General features: G+C 53.1%; 1 protein-coding gene across 2 annotated transcripts in view; it reads left to right on the top strand.

The window, feature by feature from the left end:
* Positions 1 to 19712, top strand: part of LOC119089735 (histidine decarboxylase) — a 55131-nt gene that overhangs the window by 24368 nt on the left and 11051 nt on the right. For both annotated transcript variants that reach the window (XM_037212550.1, XM_037212549.1), the window contains exons 6-10: positions 3663 to 3785; positions 9783 to 9917; positions 11127 to 11270; positions 11837 to 11903; positions 13463 to 13625. In XM_037212550.1, coding sequence (XP_037068445.1) covers positions 3663 to 3785; positions 9783 to 9917; positions 11127 to 11270; positions 11837 to 11903; positions 13463 to 13625 — 632 coding nt within the window. The remainder of the gene's footprint in view (positions 1 to 3662; positions 3786 to 9782; positions 9918 to 11126; positions 11271 to 11836; positions 11904 to 13462; positions 13626 to 19712) is intronic.

Raw genomic sequence — 19712 nt, 5'->3', positions numbered from 1 at the left:
TTCATGAAGATCCAAATGTCGGCGTCACTGTAGACGGTATATTCAAGTGTCTTGATTCAGCATTTCACAGTTTACGTTGTATTTGCTTCGAGACGTTTCGGCCTGATCGGGCCATTACACGCCTGGAGCACATCAATCCAAATAAACAGCTGTATGATTACGTAGGTGAGGAAAAATGGGAATAAGACGTTTTTTATGGACTCATCATTGCTTGGTGAAAGTTGATTAGTCTGAGGAAGTTTTAAAGTAGGTTTGCCAAATAAGGACGTTCATCACCAACGATGAATTTGAAAGAGAATTAGACGTTGTGTTGACGGTATAAGGCCTCCATAGGGTTTCATTCTTCCTGAAATTTGGTGCATTCAATACCAATATGTTTAACCGAGAGTGGACAATCACATAGCTGGCAGTGGAGACGAACTGTGGCGTGTCCACTTCTCCAACGAGCTAACGCCCTCTCCTCCACGCGGCCTTTAGAGCATTGCAGTATTTCGCCTCACTATCTCTGTCACTCATACTCTCCAAAAAGTCCGTTGGCAATCAGACTTCTTTTGCCTTTAACGTAACACAACTCAGAGCGAACTGGGCGTGCTGAGAACGCTGAGAGAACGTGCTGAGAACGCGTGCTGATAGCACGCGTTCTCAGTCCAAACTGCGCCCTCCCGGCGTCACTGTTCGTCTTGCGCCGCAGGCTATGACCTCGTGACCCCGACCGGCCAACTGCCGCGGCCCATCATGAGCCGCCGTTGTCAGATGCGGGGGCGGACGGGGTACGGCATTACATCTGCCCTTCCCTTTCAAGGACGGAAAGGTAAAAAATACGCTTGTATCATCAAACACCATCACCGAAACGATCAGGACGTCTGGTTACCTGGTCAGATTTAGTCACTAATGCTGCGTGCTCCCGCAAGTCGCTTCAGCCGCCAGCGCTGGTGAGCCATCCACGGCCCGCGCCGGCGAGTCTTCTGTGGTCCGTCGGTGGCCCGCGCCAGGGAGCTGTCCCAGGCCCGCGCCGGCGAGCCTTCCGTGGCCAGCGTCGGCGAGCCGCCCGTCGTTGCTTCAGGGCACCTCGTCGCCAGCGACACCGAAGGCCTTTGCGCCCGTACTGGCAACACATTAACACGCATGTGGGTAGCCACTGTCCGTTCGACAGTCCGAGTCAGCCTCTCCACGGGACAAAAGCTCCACAACCCATCGTATAACTGAGACGGAAAATGATCCTGTATCGGACTCAGTCTCCAACGTGGTGCTGACTGATCGAGTCCGATATGTGTGATCAAATTCTTTTTTACTGCTGTTGTTCGTTTGTCTCTATCTCCCGGGTAGCGCCCTCGTCAGCGGGCAGTCTGGGGTGCGTCGCCGCGTGCAGTCGAGTCCGCGGCTGGAGCCTGCCACTGGAGTCCTGCCGCCGAGCCTGCAGTTGTCGGCCTGCCTCTGGAATCCTGCCGCCGAGTCCACAGCTGTCGGCCTGCCCCTGGAGTCCTGCCGCCGAGTCTGCAGTTGTCGGCCTGCCATTGGAGTCCTGTCGGTGTTGGAATGGGACGTGCAGCAAAACGAGAGGAGAAAATCTCTGAGGACCACCAGCCATTCCCTACCCTCTGAGGACACCGTCTGCAGAACTCCCCTGATGAGCTTGTTGGTACGCTCCACGACACCGACTCCATCGGGATGGTACGGTGTCACTCGCACTTACCAGACTCCGACCTCCTTCAGGCACTCCACTAACTTGTTAGAAGTAAGAACAGTATCACTATCTCACACAAGCTGCTCTGGGTACCCTCCCTGCCTGCAACTGCACTTCTATAAGTCGAGGCGGACTCGAAGTTGGGATGAGCACAGAGCGCCACCTCTGGCCACTTCGAAACTTAGTCAACCATGAAAATAGCAAAACGTCTCTGTGCTCTCTCTCTCTCTCTCTCTCTCTCTCTCTCTCTCTCTCTCTCTCTCTCTCTCTCTCTCTCTCTCTCTCTCTCTCTCTCTCTCTTCTCTCTCTCACTCTCTCTCTCACTCTCTCTCTCTCTCCCTCTCTCTTCTCTCTCTCCCCCCTCTCTATCTCTCAATCGGGCCGATGAAATCAATGCCTAATTTACTTCACGGTGCAGCGAGCAGAAGTACCGGAACAGGCGGAACATGACGGAGGGGGGGGGGCGCTGCCTTGTCAGCTGAGGTATGACGGGGCCCACTGACTTGTCAGCTGTGGTATGACGGGGCTCGCTGCCTTGTCAGCTGTGGTATGCCGGGGGCCGCTGCTTTGTCAGCTGTGGTATGACGGGGGGGGGGGGGGGCGCTGACTTGTCAGCTGTGGTATGACACGGGCCCACTGACTTTTCAGCTGTGGCATGACGGGGCCCGCTGACTTGTCAGCTGTAGTATGACGAGAGCCCGCTGACTTGTTGGCTTTGGTATGACGCGGGCCCGCTGACTTGTCAGCGGTGGCATGAGGGGAGCCCGCTGACTTGCCAGCTGCGGTAGGCGTGCTCGACCCTGAAGACGTCATCAGCCACCGTCAGCTGCTGTCAACAGCTAAAGAAGGGCTGCAGGACTGCAGGACAGTCTCTGCACATCCTTAGCCACCCGCCTGACACATGCTGCACCGAGGGCTTGAGGACCGAGTCAGCTCGCCAGCAGTTCGAAGCTCTGTGCGACTGACGGCTGACTGTTGCCCCACACGGTCGGTGGCCGCCGCCACCATCAGCTGTTCGTTACCCGGCGGCGCGGCCATCTCGCCGGCGGATGTGAGAGACCGTCTATGAGATCGCTCCTGCCACCCACATGCTGGATATCGAAGTTGTACACGAGCAAGCGGCTCGCCGGCCTGGAGATCCTCATGCCCGCTCTGCCAACTCCTCTTGATGTCAGCAGCAGCAGCAGAGCTTGGTGGTCGGATTGAGAATGAAATGCAAACCGGATAGATGCCGATGCCAGTGTTCAACTGCCCAGCGAGCAGCCAGGGTCGCGCCGATAAAAGACCAGCGGACACAAAAAAAACACAACTCTCTTTCCCTCCGGTTGTATCCAGCCGAGTGCAACACCCAGACCAACGTCCGACGTGTCGGTGGAGACCACCGTCGGCAGAGTAGGTTCAAATATTAGAGTGCTGAGCGATTGGTGATCTCTGCTATCATTTGCATGAAGGCGGCCTCCGACTGCTCCGTCCACTTGAACGGAATTTCCCGCCCCCTTTCAGCCTAGCGCAGGAGAGCTCGTAGCGAGTCGACCAGCGACGAGTAGCCTCCAATAAACCTGGCGTAGAAACCGGACTGGCCCAGTGCAGAGCGCAGCTTTTTCTCCGACGACAGTGACATCGTTTCCACCAGTCTCTTGGTCCTCTCGACGCTCACCGCAATACCAGCTTCTCCAGCCCTCTCAACGCTCACTCACTAACCGAAATCCCAGCTTCTCCAGCCCTTCTCTCTACTAATCTTCTCTCCAGCTTCTGGATACGCATATCCACTTAAGGAAACTCAGTGAAGCGCACGACATATACCGTGTCAGCTATCTCAGAGCTGTGCCGAGCCGGTTTGCCAGATCAGTCGAGCTCCTGCGGCAAGAACGGCTGAATAACTTTGTTATTTATCCATCTTGCAACACAACAAGCACGAAAAACGCAAGGGAAAGGTATGGACGGCTCGGGACGCGACGCCGCTGCTTTGTGTCCCCAGGCGTCGAGCCCGGCTTGTACTGAGCTCGAGATGATCGTCATGGACTGGCTGGGCCAGATGATCGGCCTGCCCGACGAGTTTTTGCACAGCTCCAAGGACAGCCATGGCGGCGGCGTCATTCAGGTGAGCACAGCCTCGGTAACGGTGGCTTTCAGATCAGGACAGCCCTGTGAAAGAGCATTTCAGACCAGGGCAAACAGGGCGGCGACCCTTCCACTTCCGTGGAAGCTAAATGTTGGCGCTACGGAAATGTCTTGAAAGGGTTTATTAGAAAACGGGATTTGGCTGCTCAACCTTCATCTGTATTGATGCATTCATGGGCTCTGACACAGGGAGGAAGAAGTTTTCCCGAAGTTTTGCGTAATTCAAGAATGCAACACTGTCATTGTATTGCGTGCAAACAAAAGCTTTTAAAGGGCGGGGTACCCCAACCTGCAATCGCTTGAAGAACTCTTGTGCATACGTCCCACATGTAGCTCGGTTTTGAGTGATGGTAATGCGTGCACAAGGTATGCCTTTTTAATGGCTACTTTTGATTTCGCCTTCGCCCTGATCTGTCGTTTTCATAATGCAATTTTTGCACTGCAATGATTTGCATTTGATTTGCAATGCATAATTAAATTTCATAATCAAATTTCATAATTTCATCATCAAATGTCAAATTCATGATTGTTTTTCATAACACAGAACGATCGGGGTCGATGCAACTGCCGCTGACGTCTCCGAACTAATATAGAGCTTAGCGGAAAACACCAGCGAATTGTTCTCAGCGAGATCTCGCGACTGGTACCAGTTTTATCTTGCTGAGTCAATAATTGGCACCATTACTCTAGGACAAAGGTCAAAATTTTTAGAAAACACGTATTTGCTAGCTTTTAATCATACATACGACAACGTACCTCGTGGTGACACAAAACCTGAGCAGGCGTGCTCGGCGTTCAATGCAGGGACGACGGTGCTTATTTTTTGCGTTTTGGGCAAGTGTTCATGATATACGATTCCAGGTCAACGGACCAGTAATGAGTTAGCAGCCTCGGATGTCGAACGAAATGTTCCACGTTTGAAGATATTGAAGCAAGCATCAGCTGTGATGAAAAAGCTTACTTGTAACTGTTGGTATACGTTCAAGAAGAGAGGACTGTCATAGACAGCACGAGTTCTCTATTTAGCACATATACTCCCCAATGCATCATTGTTTTTTACGTCTTCGTCAATCGCACAACATTGATGGAGAGCTAATTGGCGGCAGTCATATCTGGGTAGCGTGCTCACGAACCCTAGTCATAAACGACTGGGCAACTATATATTTATTGACCTTGATCTCCGCATGGCCAATGGTATAGCAGTATTTTAATGACACTATTGGGACATCATGAATGCCTGGGTGACCTTGAAATGGTACGGCACGAACAATTGTGCGTGGTTTTTGCGGACGCGGAGCTCAGAAACTAGAGGGGTTTAGGTCTTTGGAAGGTTCGAGTTGGAAACTGACCCTGATGATCTTCAGGGCGGCTATTCCAGCTCAACAACCCACACAAATGTGGAACACTCCCTTTAAACGACTTTTGTGAACAAACATATAACCTTTCACGACTACGTGATATATTTTTACAGCAAATCAGTCACCACCTACCTCTCTGGGTTATGTCTGGCGAACAGTGTTGTTACGATGGCAACAATACTGCTGGCTGAATGAGTGGACGTGTGGTATAACGGGCCATCCATAATGTGCTGATTATAGAGCAAGGTGATGTCAAATGGATTTTGTATGATCAGCCCTCTTTAGACTCAAGCATAGCCGGTGTTTTTGCTCCATCAGGGGTCATCTCTGCCCGGTCTATCACACACTTGCTTGTTTCCAAATGCTGATACCCCAAACCTTTGGTTTAAACAATTCAATCTATGCTTTATGTTAGGTACGCATCGTCACTTGCTTCGCGATTACACACATCCCTACTTAAAACACATAACACTATTAAGTGCTTTATTTTCACAGTTTTATAGATTCATGGTCCGATCTAAATGTAAAGTGAACTTTACGAGCGCAACCAGACATTTGGCAAGAAAGGGGGCGCAGCGCGGACAAAGGGCCCCTGCTAGTGAAAGGCATCCCACCCTAAAAAGTGCAGGATATGGCCCATTGGCCAATGAAAGCATGCTTTTCGTAGTTATTTTTTCATTTTTCCTCTTGCAACTGGAACAGAAGCCAGAAACTCCTTCAAGATCAATTATCTGAATTTTGTAGCCAATAAATTGAAAAAAATATGAATTAAACGACTTCGTAAAATGAATTGCCGGTACTCTTTATTTTAAAATGGTCCGATGAGCTCTTTCTGAATACAAGTCAGGGGCTTTTCCAAAATTTTGATCTGGATTCTACGCAGATCAAAGACCTTGCGAACGTAGATTGTTTATCGAAGTGGGTCAACAATTTGCGGTTACATGTTTGTCTGGAGGTGTTCAACATTCAGTCAGAATCTATCCATGATAGGAATTACGTAACCCGGTTTTGAGCACGCGCGTATGCAAATCTTAGCAACAAAAAACCCGGCGCCAGATACTGCAGTCTCCATAGGCTGCGCACCGTGGGCCACGCGATAACACTGAGTTGTGGCCAACGGGTGGACGAAAATTGATTTTTCCCCGTGGGATTTTTAGATTGATGATAAGAATGGATTGGCTTTTACAGTTCACTTTGCGGTGCTGTAATCTGGCGGTGAAACTGGAAGAGTAAATGTAGAATCTGTATTTTTAGTTTTGCCGTTGCTATTAATATGTTGAAAGGGCAACTTTAAAGTTGTAAAAAAGATACTTGCAAATTTATCTTTGAGCTTTGACTTAAACTTGGACTTCAAGAATGTAGATGATTTTGCGTCCACGCCCAGGCGGTAAATGAAATGCAATTCGGTACCTCTGCATTTTTGAAAACGTAATACAATTGTTAAGAGTTCCTCTGTGGAAGAAAATGTCATATTCATATGTGTCTTCCTACATGTAAAACTACTTTTAACTCGAACAAACGAAGTTCGGCTATCGTACGGCAACGACCGATACGCACCATCATTCATCACTGACCTCAAAAAATGTCTAAGCCAACACGCTAAAAAAATGCTGAAGCCAAGAAGCAGCCAATTTCAATGCGGTGAACGCACCACCTTCTGCACCAACAGGCCATGCTTTACGCTGCCTGGCGCGCCCAGCACGGCTCATCCTTCATCAGACCCGCCGCCGTTCCAACAGCAGTCAGACTACCAACCCTAGTGAGCCGGTACATGAACTGGCCATCGGTCACTCGAACATCCGGTCACTGGTACTTTAGACTGACTCAATGCTTCATACTCCTCACAAGCAAAAGGTTGGCATGATGTGTTGGATATGATAGAGACATGGTAGCCATATGTCATTTACACATGGCTACCACATCTTGTTGGGGACAGAATACTGGTGTTTCCCGGTTTAGAATGGTGCGTTGAGACCGCTCCAGTGTGCCCCATGGCGATAGTGCTGCTATATTATGCCGGGAAAAGCTCGCCGTGGGCACCCTTTCCAGGTACAATCACAGGAGGTGCCCGCGAGGCGCTCTGGGTACCGACTCGGACGGCGAGCGTCGTTCGGTTATTGTGGGCGTCACCTACCGTCCACCATCTCAGCCGGTCTCGGGCGGTCTGGACAACGTATATACCCAAATGCATGCTGCTGTAAACCTGGTTTCGGATCGACTCAGGAGCCCTTGTTGACGCAACAAGATCCCTGGTCGCCGCAGGTGGCCCAATAATTGGCACACAGACCCCATTTCGGTTTAACGGGTCCATGCTTGCATTTGATTATACGGCCCACCATTCGGTAGTGGATGCCCTGACTGACACGTGATCCTTCCATTGCCTCGACGTGAGCACTCATCATAATTTGTCAAGTTTCCTTTCATTGTCAGCGGGCCCCGAGTATCGCAAGAGGCCCTCCGGCATTCGTGACCCCGTCCCAGTCCCTATCCAGCAAATAATCCCTGGCCTATCCGGAGCCAGTTGTTGACACAGGACATCCTATTAGGCACTGTGGGCCCCTAACCAATGCAGGGGCCCCACATTGTTACAGAGGCCCCGACCAATGTTAATCGCGGGCCCGGCCTTGTCCCTGCTTGTGAAGTGAGCTTTTAGAGTTCAGACCGACACAGAATCGTTTGTTCGTTATTGGTTATCTCAGGTTGAAATAAAGAAACGCATTGTCTCATGGGTCCCCAATTGGTGCAAGCGAGTCTTCAATTGTCATTTGAGAGCATGGTCCTAGGGGCCGGGTCCTAACTGTGAGCTACAGCCATCCCTTCGGACCTTTCAACCCTACAATGGGGCCGTTGATCTTTGGTCTCGAGAGACCCTTCGACCTCTCGTCGGCCCCCTAAAACACGACTCCTGGCTGACTCGGGGGTCACTTCCCACCACAGGACTCCTGTTAGGTGATGTGACCCCTGACCGACATAGGAGCCGCTCATTGCGCCAGGGACACCGAACATTGGCCCTTCGGCTCAGGGGGAGGGGGGGGGGGGGTACCCAATCGGCGTCCTCTGACCGCCATTTGAGGGCCCGTCACTACAGGCTGGTACCTCTGAACAAGACTCCGGCCAGCCGTTCGTGCCCTGAGGCCCTCCAATTGGACCCTTAATCCTCGGCCCAATGGGGCCTCTCGACTCTTTGGGGCCTCTGAGCACTGCCTCTGACTGATTTGGGGGCTTCTGTTAGGCGCTATGTGGCTCTGACAGATGATGAGGCCCCGACCAATGTAAATCGCTGGCTCCGGCTTTGACCCTGCTTGGGAAATGGTCCCTGAGGCCCATGCCGAAACGGAGTCGATTGGCGATACTAACGGTGTCTGACCGACATAAGGCTATAATAAACACAGCAGCCCGCTGATCAGCACGTAGGGCGCTCTGACTGGCATAGGAGCGCCCGCATCTGCGGGTCGAGATCGCTGAATACGACCTCCAGCCGGCCTTCTGACACTTCGGACACTCAAATCGGGCCCTTAATCGCAGGCTCTTTCAGGTCCTCGGAGCCTAAGGGGCGGGGGGGGAGGGAGATTACATGCCCCATTTGACATACAGTGGCACAGGCATATCCATGCCTGTGGCACTGTATGGCTTCGCTAAGGTGTTGAGGTAACAGTGCCGGCCCGCCGCACGGTCCAGCGGCATCTCCGGTTGCCGCCCGCTGCCCGCGTGTCGGCCGTAGATCGCCGTGCAGTGTTTCTTAGAAAAAAAAAACAGCCGCTGCTCAGATTCCAGAAAAGCTAGGTGTGTCTTTTTGTGCAGAAACATGAGCAACAGATGCCTCATGGGCTACTGAAAATGTGGGCACGATTGCACGGCATTCCGGAAGGACATCTTTAAAAATCTTTGGGGGCTGCATCGACGCCCTCTATCAGGCGAGGGCTCATTCCCTGGTTTCAGAATAGCTTAAACGTCTCATTATATCCTAGGATAGGTTCGGTCCATCGCCTCGAGTCTTGTAGAATTGCCAGCCCCGTTGTACATCATAACAGTGGATTACAAGGTATCAAAGCTTTTTTCGCGTTGAGAGCGTTGGGATTGTTTTTAGCTTGGGTCCTCCAATACGGTAATGGAGGTAATGGGAATGATTGTGACAGGCACAGATCACGCATGCGAATTTAAACCATTTGCCATTTCCAGCCACTCAGAGTTCAAGTGCAATACCAACGATATTGCACAATGAGGATGAACTCTGTCATTTATACCGTTCGCCTGTTTGAAGTCTGACCTGACCTAACCTGACCCGACGCGGTCGGTCGGCCGCAGCTGCCGCTGTGTTGAATTGATAGCAGATCATTCGCGGTGGACCATGGCATGCCATGCCATGCCATGCCAGCAGACCATCCACCTCGGACTAAAGCCCCACAGCATACCATTAGCGACATGCCATGGCTTAACCGTAGGCCGTTAGCCGCAGACAGCGGCTTGAACACGGACCATTCGCATCAGCCCGAGGTGGTCTGACAATAGCCCATCTAGCACAGAACATAGCCTAACAGTACACCATCCGCCACAAACCATGGCCCGGCGGCAGACCACCTGCCACAGATGAAGGCCTGAAAGCAGACCATTCCCCGCAGACCACAGCGTCCGAGGCGACGTTCGTGTGCCTGCTCGCCGGAAGGACGGAGGCCATTAGCCGGTACAAGAAGACGTGTCCCGACCTGGACGACGCCGAGATCAACAGCCGACTGGTGGCCTACTGTTCAGACCAGGCGAGTGCCAACCTGGCAGCCGACCAACCAGCTAACCCACCGACTGGCTGGCCAATCAACACTTACTAACTAATCAGCTAACGAACCAACCGGTCACCCGACCGACCAATCAGTCAACCATTGTCAGTCAACCAACAAACTAAGCAAGCGGTCAGCCAGTCAACCCACCTCCCAAAGTCACCAGCCAGACAGCGGCTGATTGCTCCTGTATTACTCCCGAGTAGGAGACGACGGCGTTGTCCAAGCAGCGGCTGATTGCCACTGTGCTACTCGTAAGCAAGAGACGACGACGTGGCTATGCTCCAAGCAGCTGCTCCCGTATTCCATCCTAGAAGGAGACGACGGCGTGGCTGTGCTCCAAGCAGCGGCTGATTGCTGTTGCATTCCTCCAAAGTAGGAGGCGACAGCGTGACTGTGCTCCAAGCAGCGGCAGATTGCTCCCGTATTCCTCCCAAGCAGGAGACGACGGTGTGGCTGTGCTCCAAACTGCGGCTAATTGCTCCTGTATTACTCCAGAGTGGGAGACGATGGTGTGGCTGTGCTCCAAGCAGCGGCAGATTTCTCCCGTATTACTCAGGAGGAGGGGAGGACGTCGCGGCTGTGTTTGAGCTGACAGCCTTCCCCCGCTAACTTGGCTGACTCGCTGGAAATTCGTTGACTACCGGCATGTGCGACTTTTCCGCGTCATCAAACTCCCCATGCTGTTTGCCCTCGGACTGACGTTCAGAGTACATCCGACTACGTTCAGAGCTCTACCGCACTCACCGCAGTCTGCGGATATTCAGTTACGTTCTACTGCCGTAAGTATGAAACTGTATTGTTGTCTCATACACATGCTGCGTGGCACTGGCTCCGTGCGGGACACAACACTGCGTGCGGTCACTGAACCCACCTCAGCCTGGTGACTAGCTAACCATGGTCACTGGGCCGACCTGAGCCCGTTGACTAGCTGCCCGTGGTCACTGGGCCGACCTCAGCCCGGTGATCAGCTGCCCGTGGTCACTGAGCCAACCTGACCCCGGTGATCAGCTGCCCGTGGTCACCGGGCCGACCTCTGCCCGGTGATTAGCCGCCCGTGGTCGCTGAGCCAACCTGACCCCGGTGATCAGCTGCCCGTGGTTACTGAGTCGACCTCAGCCCGGTGACTAGCTGTGACGCCACCTTGACCGTCCCCCTGGGCGTCCCCCTTGCCGGCATGCTGACCGACAGGCGCACTCGTCGGTGGAGAAGGCCGGTCTGATTGGTCTCGTGAAGATGCGCTACATCGAGACCGACCACCAGCTGAGTCTACGCGGCGACAAGCTGGTGGAGGCCATCCGACGCGACCGCCAGAAGGGACTCATACCGTTCTTCGTGAGGATGGCGGCGGGGAGGCCGCGCTAGGGCACAGTGTGCGACTGAGATTTCTTCGGTCGACTTTTGCCTGCTGAAATAGACCGATGTTTTATATATACATATAGGTGTGGGTATACATATACATATATATATATATATATATATATATATATATATATATATGTATATATATGTATATATATATGTATATATATATATATATATATATATATATATATATATATATATATATATATATATATATATATATATATATATATATATATATATATATATATATATGTTTGTTTGTAGTAAATATGATGCGATTAATCTAGCCACAAATATGGTCAGTGCTGCGTGACCGAACCAAGCAGAGAAGCATGCACTTTTCGATTATTTTGGGCTGGAAGTTACGGTGCTGTTGCACTTTTACTGCACTGGTCCTCGATTTGTAGACTGCAGCAGCCTATCAGAGCGCACGTGGCACTTGTGCCGGAATGTTTCGCTATACTGCGGATTTGTTTGATAAGTTTCACTCACCGTGCCATAATTCACCATTCACGGGAGCTTACCATTTTCAGCTTTGTGCTACGCTGGGAACCACAGGAGCCTGCGCTTTCGACAACCTCAGTGAACTTGGACCGATTTGTGAGTGTAAAGTTAGATGGTCTGCGTGCGAACCCCAGCTCCACTGGTGTGCGTGCGTGCGTGCGCGTCATACTAATAACATTACCGCACTGGAACGATCTTCAGCGACGATAAAGAATGATGGCAGCAGTTGCCGTGATAATTGCCATCAGCTGACAGCCAAAGCCTCCGTGCAGACCCACATTAACGAGCAAACTTGACGTCAGGACTCGTGCTGTCAACCGGCTGGCCGCGGCCGAATGACCAGGACTAGTTAGTAGTGCTTTATCCAGTCGGAAGTATCGACATCGGCAACCAAAGATGCTAACACGGAAATGACAAAAGCGGAACGGATCACGGGGATCGCGATGCCTGTATCTGGATGCACGATGCACGATGCACTAAATATCAGGGTTGTTTGGATTTGAGCATTTTCGACCGAAACCGATCATTTCAAGGCTATGGGATGAATGAGAATCGATATCGGTGGGGCAAGACTGCATGCATCTGGGGGAAGGAGGGAGGGGCAACGGCCGAGCCTAAGGCCGCGCAGGGACCCCTGAGGGCGGTATGCGCCGGCTGCCCGACCAGGGTCCCCCCGCCCCCCCCCCCCTGCCCCCAGAGGGCTTCACGGCCCGCTCGTTACTGACGCGTGCAGCCTGCCTCGAATAAGCGTGGAGTCGCGAACACACAGGGTGGGGCGGGACAGAGGATAAAAGGGTGCGTCGGGGGGCGGTCTCAACGTCGCGGCTCTGTAAAGGTATATGACTTGACAGCGGTAACCATCCTCCTAGGTCAGGCTGTTAAGGTATATGACTTAACAGCGGTAACCATCCTCCTAGGCCAGGGTGTCAATCAGCACTCAGCGAACAAACAAGAGCCAGATTGAGCATTGATAGTTGGTAGTCAAACACTAAAAAAATCGTACATGGACAATAAACAAACACACACTTCTCAGACGACTCAACAACGTTCGTCGGCGTCTCTTATCGGACGCCCGATTTTTCTCTCGTACCACCGCTACAGCATCATCCCATGCCCGACAAACAGCTATGGGATTTCGTTTGAATGGCCATGGGGGTTGATTGACAAACGCTTGTTAGAGCAACCGCAATAACACCTGACCTGTAAAAGATACATGTGCTGATACCAGTCACACACTTTGGCTTTACAACCTTTTGTAGCGTTTAATAATTCTGACGACCGTCCCCAACCCGTCGTGCCTCACGTGCAGCTGCTGTTTCTTGAGCCAGCGACGAGGGGATCTGGTGACCAGCATATCCATATAGCCCTGCAGGCTGCGAGGAGGATGCCAGAGGGTATCTGGGTGGGTGGTATGCCCCAACGACCCTTGCTTTCGGAAGCCGGGATGGAGGTCTGGAGGGCTGATGAGCCTGGGTGACCTCCCTCTGGTCTTGGGGAGAAGGCCTAGACGCTGATGTGTTCTGATGACCTGCCCTCCCCCAAGGCCGTGGAAAGGAGATCTGAATGGTTGATGTGCTCTGATGGTCTGCCCTCCCTGAGGTGGCGAGGAGGAGATCTGGAGGGCTGACATGCCCTAATGATCTGCGCCGCCGTAGGTCGTGAGGAGGAGATCTGGATGCACGTGGACGCGGCTTACGCCGGCACAGCGTTCATCTGCCCCGAGTTCCGGCACTGGCTGGTCGGGGTCGAGTTCGCCGACTCGCTGGCCTTCAACCCGAGCAAGTGGATGATGGTGCACTTCGACTGCACCGCCATGTGGTCAGTGCTGGCGGCCGCAGTCGGCTGTGTGAGGAATGCGAGAGTTCGGTGCTCCAGAGGCATAGTGACGTCACAGGTTCGTGGGTCCGAAAGTGTCGTCCGCACGTCCACGATACGTCCGCGATATCGACGCGAATGACGGCGTGTTCCATCAAAACACTCATCCTTAGGTGTTCTGACTCACGCATGGATGTAATTCTTCTAAATTCTCACTCATAGTTTTGGGTTAAGCATCTGACCATGGCGTTGGTCAGATGCTTCACCTCAAATTATGAGTGAAATGGGATGAGTTGCTTTCATTCGATACACTTAAACAGGGCGTTGCCATCAAACAGGCACGTGCGATCAAACGTGCACTCATGTCTGAGAGCCTTTGGCACTGGTGGCACCCTGGTGGCACGGCTGTCAGATAATCGACCAAAGACGCCGAAACGGGCTGTTGTTCCGTTGCCGTCTCCGCCAGTGCGGGCCGCGGCATCACCGTCCTGTATTTACTGCCGCCGCTCCAGGGCCAATTAGTGCCGAGTGTCGTAATCCTAGCCCGAGGGCTCTCCTACCGCGGCCCTCCGGCTTCTCCGGTGACCGCGGAGTCAGCTATCGGCAACGGGGCAAGCGAGAATATGCCGTCGCATCGGTAGGCAATACCATCCTGATGTCGTTGCGACGAGAGGAGACTGGCAGGTGATTAGAGTTTCGACAGAAATAACTCGCGCGAAACGTACTGGTGACGACAGACATGGGCCTTGAATTCAGAACGGCGTACTTGTGGCAATTTCTTTAAGTGTTGACTCGCGCAGTGTGTGAAGAATAACTTGCAAGGTAGCATTATTAACAAAACGTTGCGGTGGCCAAGGGTCCTGTACTCCTAGTCAGGTTGTAAAAATGTTAACCCTGCAGTCTTCGTCTATGTTCGTTAGATTTATTTTTTCTCATTTTTGACCTCATTCCAATCCACTTCATGGAACAATTCTGAGACCCCGTACGCTTTCCGGGCAAAGGGTTCGTGAACAGAACACCAGGGGAACATTATCATTACCGGCCCAGGGATAAAGGACCACCCCTTCCAGTGCGGGGCGCATTCCGGCAGCCATTCTGCCGACATGGGGGTGGGTCCCCTGGTCGATCATGAGGCCTTTAGAAGAATATGTCATGTCACAATAGTCCCCTCTCTGACACAGGAAGCCTCGTGACCCGCGCAGTTGGTCCCAGATCGACGCAGGAGCCCTCATTGACGCAATAAGATCCCTAATTACTGACAATTAGCTGCTGTTTAGACGCTGCCCAGTACGTTGCGTCTTCAGCCAGTCGGCGTATTGCCTGTTACGATAGAGGGCGCAGTCAGGAGGCCCTTGCCCCATGAAGAGGGCTCTCTATTGACCTGGCTACTTATCTGGTTCTCGACTGTCTGGAAGGAGAGGTACCACGTTCACTCGAACAGGTGCCTATCAGGTGCATACATTAACTGGATGCCAAACAAAGCAAAACAATATTTTTAGTTTTGTCTTTGATGCTAGGTAAAAAGGAGATCCGGCTTAGCGGTCAGTCTGTCATCAGGAGTGTATACAAGCTGCACGAGATGACAATGATGAACGGAGGGCGCGTCATTTTTAACAAACAAGTCTTAGAAGGCTGCTAATTGTCCCATACCTATAGTGCAAAACGGCTGGGTGTGACTGATGGGCTGTTGCTTCGACTCGATATAATCGCATGCAACGAGAAACAAAAGCATCTGCTGACTTTTGTTGAGCTGTCTACGTTAGGATGGCATAATAGTAGCAATGCTGAAATAAGCGATGCCATGTCGCTGTTATAGATTAGATTAGAGGGCATTTTTGGCTTTGTTTACGTTACTAAAAATTGCATCACTTTAGGTATTAAGTGGTTGTGTTATTACAAATACGAAACGAGCCGGCTATCGCGATGCATCGAAGTTGGCTGGCTCGTCCAGTTGAGTTCATTGTGACCGGATCTGAGTCCACGACGGTTTTCCCAGATTTCGCTTCTTGAGCGAACGACACCTGGCAGGCACCGTAACAGAGAGCCTATCACACACGCAGAGCACATCAAATGCATTTATTCCACCGGCGGCTTGTTGGGTGCCTACGTGCAAGAGGACACTCCCAGGGTGGTCTGGTCTGGTCTGGTCTGAATAGGCCCAGCGCTCAAGAGCTGCAAACTCGTGACGCGCGCTTCAGACAGGGAGTGGCTAGTACACACAACTGTGATGCCTGCTAGTTAGGGACCACAGTAGGGAGGGCAGGCTGGGCTGGTTCAAACCACGGTAAAGGAATAGGCAGGCCGCAGTGCTGAAATCCGTGTGTACGATCTGATGTCGGAGAGTCATCTACAATGAAGGCAGGAGAAAACTATCGTGAGATGAAATTATTGTCAAGCTGACAAATCGGGGACAGGTCTTAACGTTACATGCTTGCGAGATTTTTCGTTGGTGATTTGATGTGGAAATGATAAGTATTATCATTTTATTACGGAACCTTAGATTGTGAGATTCTTGGGAAACTTGTAAGGTCCTGATGCTTTAACGATCTGATGGACAGTGATGTGCTTAGACGCCAGACAAACGGTTCGGCAGGCCACACTTGGCTGCCCGTGTTCCATGCGACGCCGCATCCATCTGGACGGGATGAGGCCAGTGCCGAGGTGGAGCCCTATCCAGCAGGCGGCGGGGCGGTGTCGGCGCCGTTCTCAAACTGCGCCTCCTCGTAGCCCCACTGCTGGTCGAACTTGAAGAGCTTGACGTCGATCGGGCCGTTCCAGCCGCCGACGCCGACGAACGCCACGGTAATCTGCGGCATCTGGCAGGAGAACACGACGGCGCCAGCCCGGCCAACCGTCACCCGACCGCCGTCGTAGCGCACCTCGAGCTCGACAAACGCGTTTGGCGCCACGACAGCGGGCGTCTCCTGGCTGTCGAACTCCTCAAACTGGCCGTCCGGCGCCACCCTGACGGCCGCCGAGCGCAGCGGGACGTCTGGATCGTCGCGGTAACCGATGCGGATCCAGTAGTCGACGACGAACTGCTGCTGCTCCTTGAGCACGACGTTGCACTCACCCCCTGGGCCGGGTCGACACTCCATGTGGACCGAGACCACGCTGGAGGGGACGGGCAGGCGGCGCGTGATCTGACCGCCCTGCAGCACTGTGTAGACCCGCTCGGACCCCGGCAGCGTGTCCAGCAGAGCCCAGGCGTCGGCCAGGTCGCGCTCCACGCTCCAGCGCGCCACCGACGGCCAGCTGCGTAGCGAGACGTACCGCAGCGCCGCCTCTGGCAGCGGCGCGGCGATGGTGAGCGCGTACACCATGACGTTGTTGCCGTCGTACACCTGCAGGGCGGTTCTGCCATCGTCTGAGCACCAGGAGAACGTGACGGTCGCCGTCGGCTGCTCGGGCAGCAGGCCCGCCCTGATGCGGGTGTACTCGCGCGATTCGTACGCGTCGTGGCGGTACTGCACCGACACGGCGGAGTCGTTCAGGTGGAAGAGGTAGTGTCGCTCCTCAGGCTGGTTATCCTCGCTGACACGGAACGCCACCTGGCAGCCGGCCGCGCAGCCGACACGCAGCGTCACGCTGCAAGGGCTGCTCGGCGCTAGCGCCTTGTACAGCCAGCCGGACGCGCTGCCGTCCGTCAGCCACTCCGAGCCGAACAGCGGCAGCTGCAGCCGGGCGCTGGCGTTCCACGTCTGAGCGCAGCGGCCGTCGCGGCAGCTCCACTGGTCGCCGCCCGTCAGCGGCAGTGCCAGCGCGCACTGCTCGTCCAGCGCGCAGGCGTCGCCGCCGGCGCTTGCCAGGCACCGCTCGGCGCAGAGGCCGTGCTCACGGCAAGCGGATGAGTGCCAGCTCGGGAGCAGCGCCTCACGCGGCCGCTGCGGGTACACGTCGAAGTAGCGCGAGCCGACGGCGCGCCGCAGCTCGCTGAAGCCGCCGGCGTCGCAAGCGGCGCGGGGCATCAGCGCGCAGACGCTGCCGTTGTAGGAGAAGCTGGCGCAGCCCTCGCTTTGACGGGCGCACAGTATGCTGCAGAGCGCCAGCGAGGGCAGCGCCAGCAACAGCGTCGGCTCGACGCCGGCCAGCTCCAGGTCACCGCGGTGGGCGCTGGACGCGTACAGGGAAGAGGCAGAGGCCCTGCGGATGACGACGAGCAGCGCACAGCACGTCTCCACCCAGCGAGCGGCCATCCCTCCACTACTGATGTCCGCCGGCCTCGGGTTTCCCCGCCGGTGCGGAATGCTCTCACACTCGTTGAGGCTTTCGCCTTCGCCGAACGGTCTCCGTTACTCCAAGTTCTCGGCGATGCAGGGCGTTCTCGTCGAAGCAGACCGCATCACGTATCTAGAATGCGCGATCCTGGCCAGGTGGCGCCGCTCTTGTACCTGAGCGAGGCTGGGTCGCTCCGGGAGACGCCCAAGCCGGCCACAGCGCGTCTTTGTCCTCGACACCCTACCGTGCACGCGATTGAAGCGTCCGGCTTGTTCTGCACGCCGGTGGCCAGAGGGCAGTGACAAGTGGGCTACAGACTACACGGTCATTCGACCCATTCAGGCTGGCGTGGTCGCGTGCACGGCGTCGCGCATGTGCCGGGTGTATGGCGGAATAGCGGGGTGCGCCGGCAGCATATGCGTCTACAGTTATTCAGCGTCTGGTAGTGGCGCCAGAATGAACACAGCGTTTCGTTCTCTATTGTAGCTGCAAGCGGCCGCGACTGAGAGCGCATGTGGCCTGCACTATGCTCAAAGACAGTGTCCTTACCAGTCCACCGGGACGGATGACTGAACAGCCAGTACCAAGCAAAGCGCTGCTGCATTGGTTTGCCATCGGCACCTACCTTTTGCTTTCGCTTTGATCGTTCCGGCTCGCGTTCATTAGAATCAAAAGGTCTCCAGCGCTGCCAAAACCACATTTTCGATGACAACAGTTTCTGCGAGCAGCTGTAACCACAACCTGACTTGTCATCCGTGATTATGATTTATTATCGGAATGTTTGCGGTGCTGGTTTTAAGACGCTTAGTCTTGCCTCGTTGTAACCACAACGATTGAATGATGGGTCCTAGCAGCCGGTGAGACGTAAAGCCCCAATCAATAAATGACGATTAAACTGTACGAAACGGTCGCAAAGCAAAGGGGATAGGAACAGATAGTACGGTTTAGCTTCCTTGAACAGTTCGAATGAATTCGGTATGCGTCGACGATAAAATTGCCCACTTATGCGGCGTGGTATGACTTTTGTGATCGTACTTAAACCCTTGCTACTTCCTGACCCTGGACGTCTCGTTTAATGGTCATGGTGCGTTTAGTTCATAACGCCTTTTTCCACTGCGGTCGTAAAGTTCGGAATGCACCTATTCTTGCTTATTGTAGCAGGAGAAATTCAAGCTCACTTGTCGCAGCCAAACCCAGATAGATTTGGGATTTGGACTACACCTTGCTAGACTGGAAATGCATTGGACCCATATGTGTGGCAAAGAGCGTTGCCACCATTCGTTACATTTATCGATAGCGGGTCATCATGAGGATCGATTCGAATGAAGCTGAGCGATTTGTGATCATCTTTTCCACCGCCCGACAGAACAAAGTGTACTCCCAATTCAATGTTTTTATGGGGCGGGGCTCAGCACCTAGTCCTGTTAACTCATGCAAAATCAAGTCAAATAACAAAAAACAAGACAGAGTTTGATATCATCGGGAATAATATTTTGTGCCGGGTCTAAGCCCGCATGTTTTTCCTCGTCCATGCCTATTACTGAGGGATGCATCATTACGATATGAGGAGACATGCTAGTGGCATATGCCGCTAACGCGTCTCGAAGCATTAGAGGCATAAAAGGACGCATTAGAAACATTAAAGGAAGTACTAGGAAGCACTAGAAGCGTTAAGAAGCATTAAAGAATAAAGAAGCATTAAAAAGCATTAAGAAGCACACTAAGAAGTATTAGAGGAATTCAAGGGCATTCATGCGGTTCGGAAAATCAAAGTGAGATCTAAGAAACAATGTGTAATGCCAAGACATCTTGAAAAAAGTATCGAGACGCCGACTGTGTCCTGCCAACTGACGATAACAAAAAACAGCGCCG

This window comes from Pollicipes pollicipes, unplaced genomic scaffold, assembly GCF_011947565.3.
Source record: "Pollicipes pollicipes isolate AB1234 unplaced genomic scaffold, Ppol_2.1 Scaffold_3087;HRSCAF=3621_pilon_pilon_pilon, whole genome shotgun sequence".
Lineage (NCBI taxonomy): Eukaryota > Metazoa > Arthropoda > Thecostraca > Pollicipedomorpha > Pollicipedidae > Pollicipes > Pollicipes pollicipes.
The sequence above is the reverse complement of the archived record's forward strand: the minus strand, read 5'-3'. Positions and strand labels throughout refer to the sequence as shown.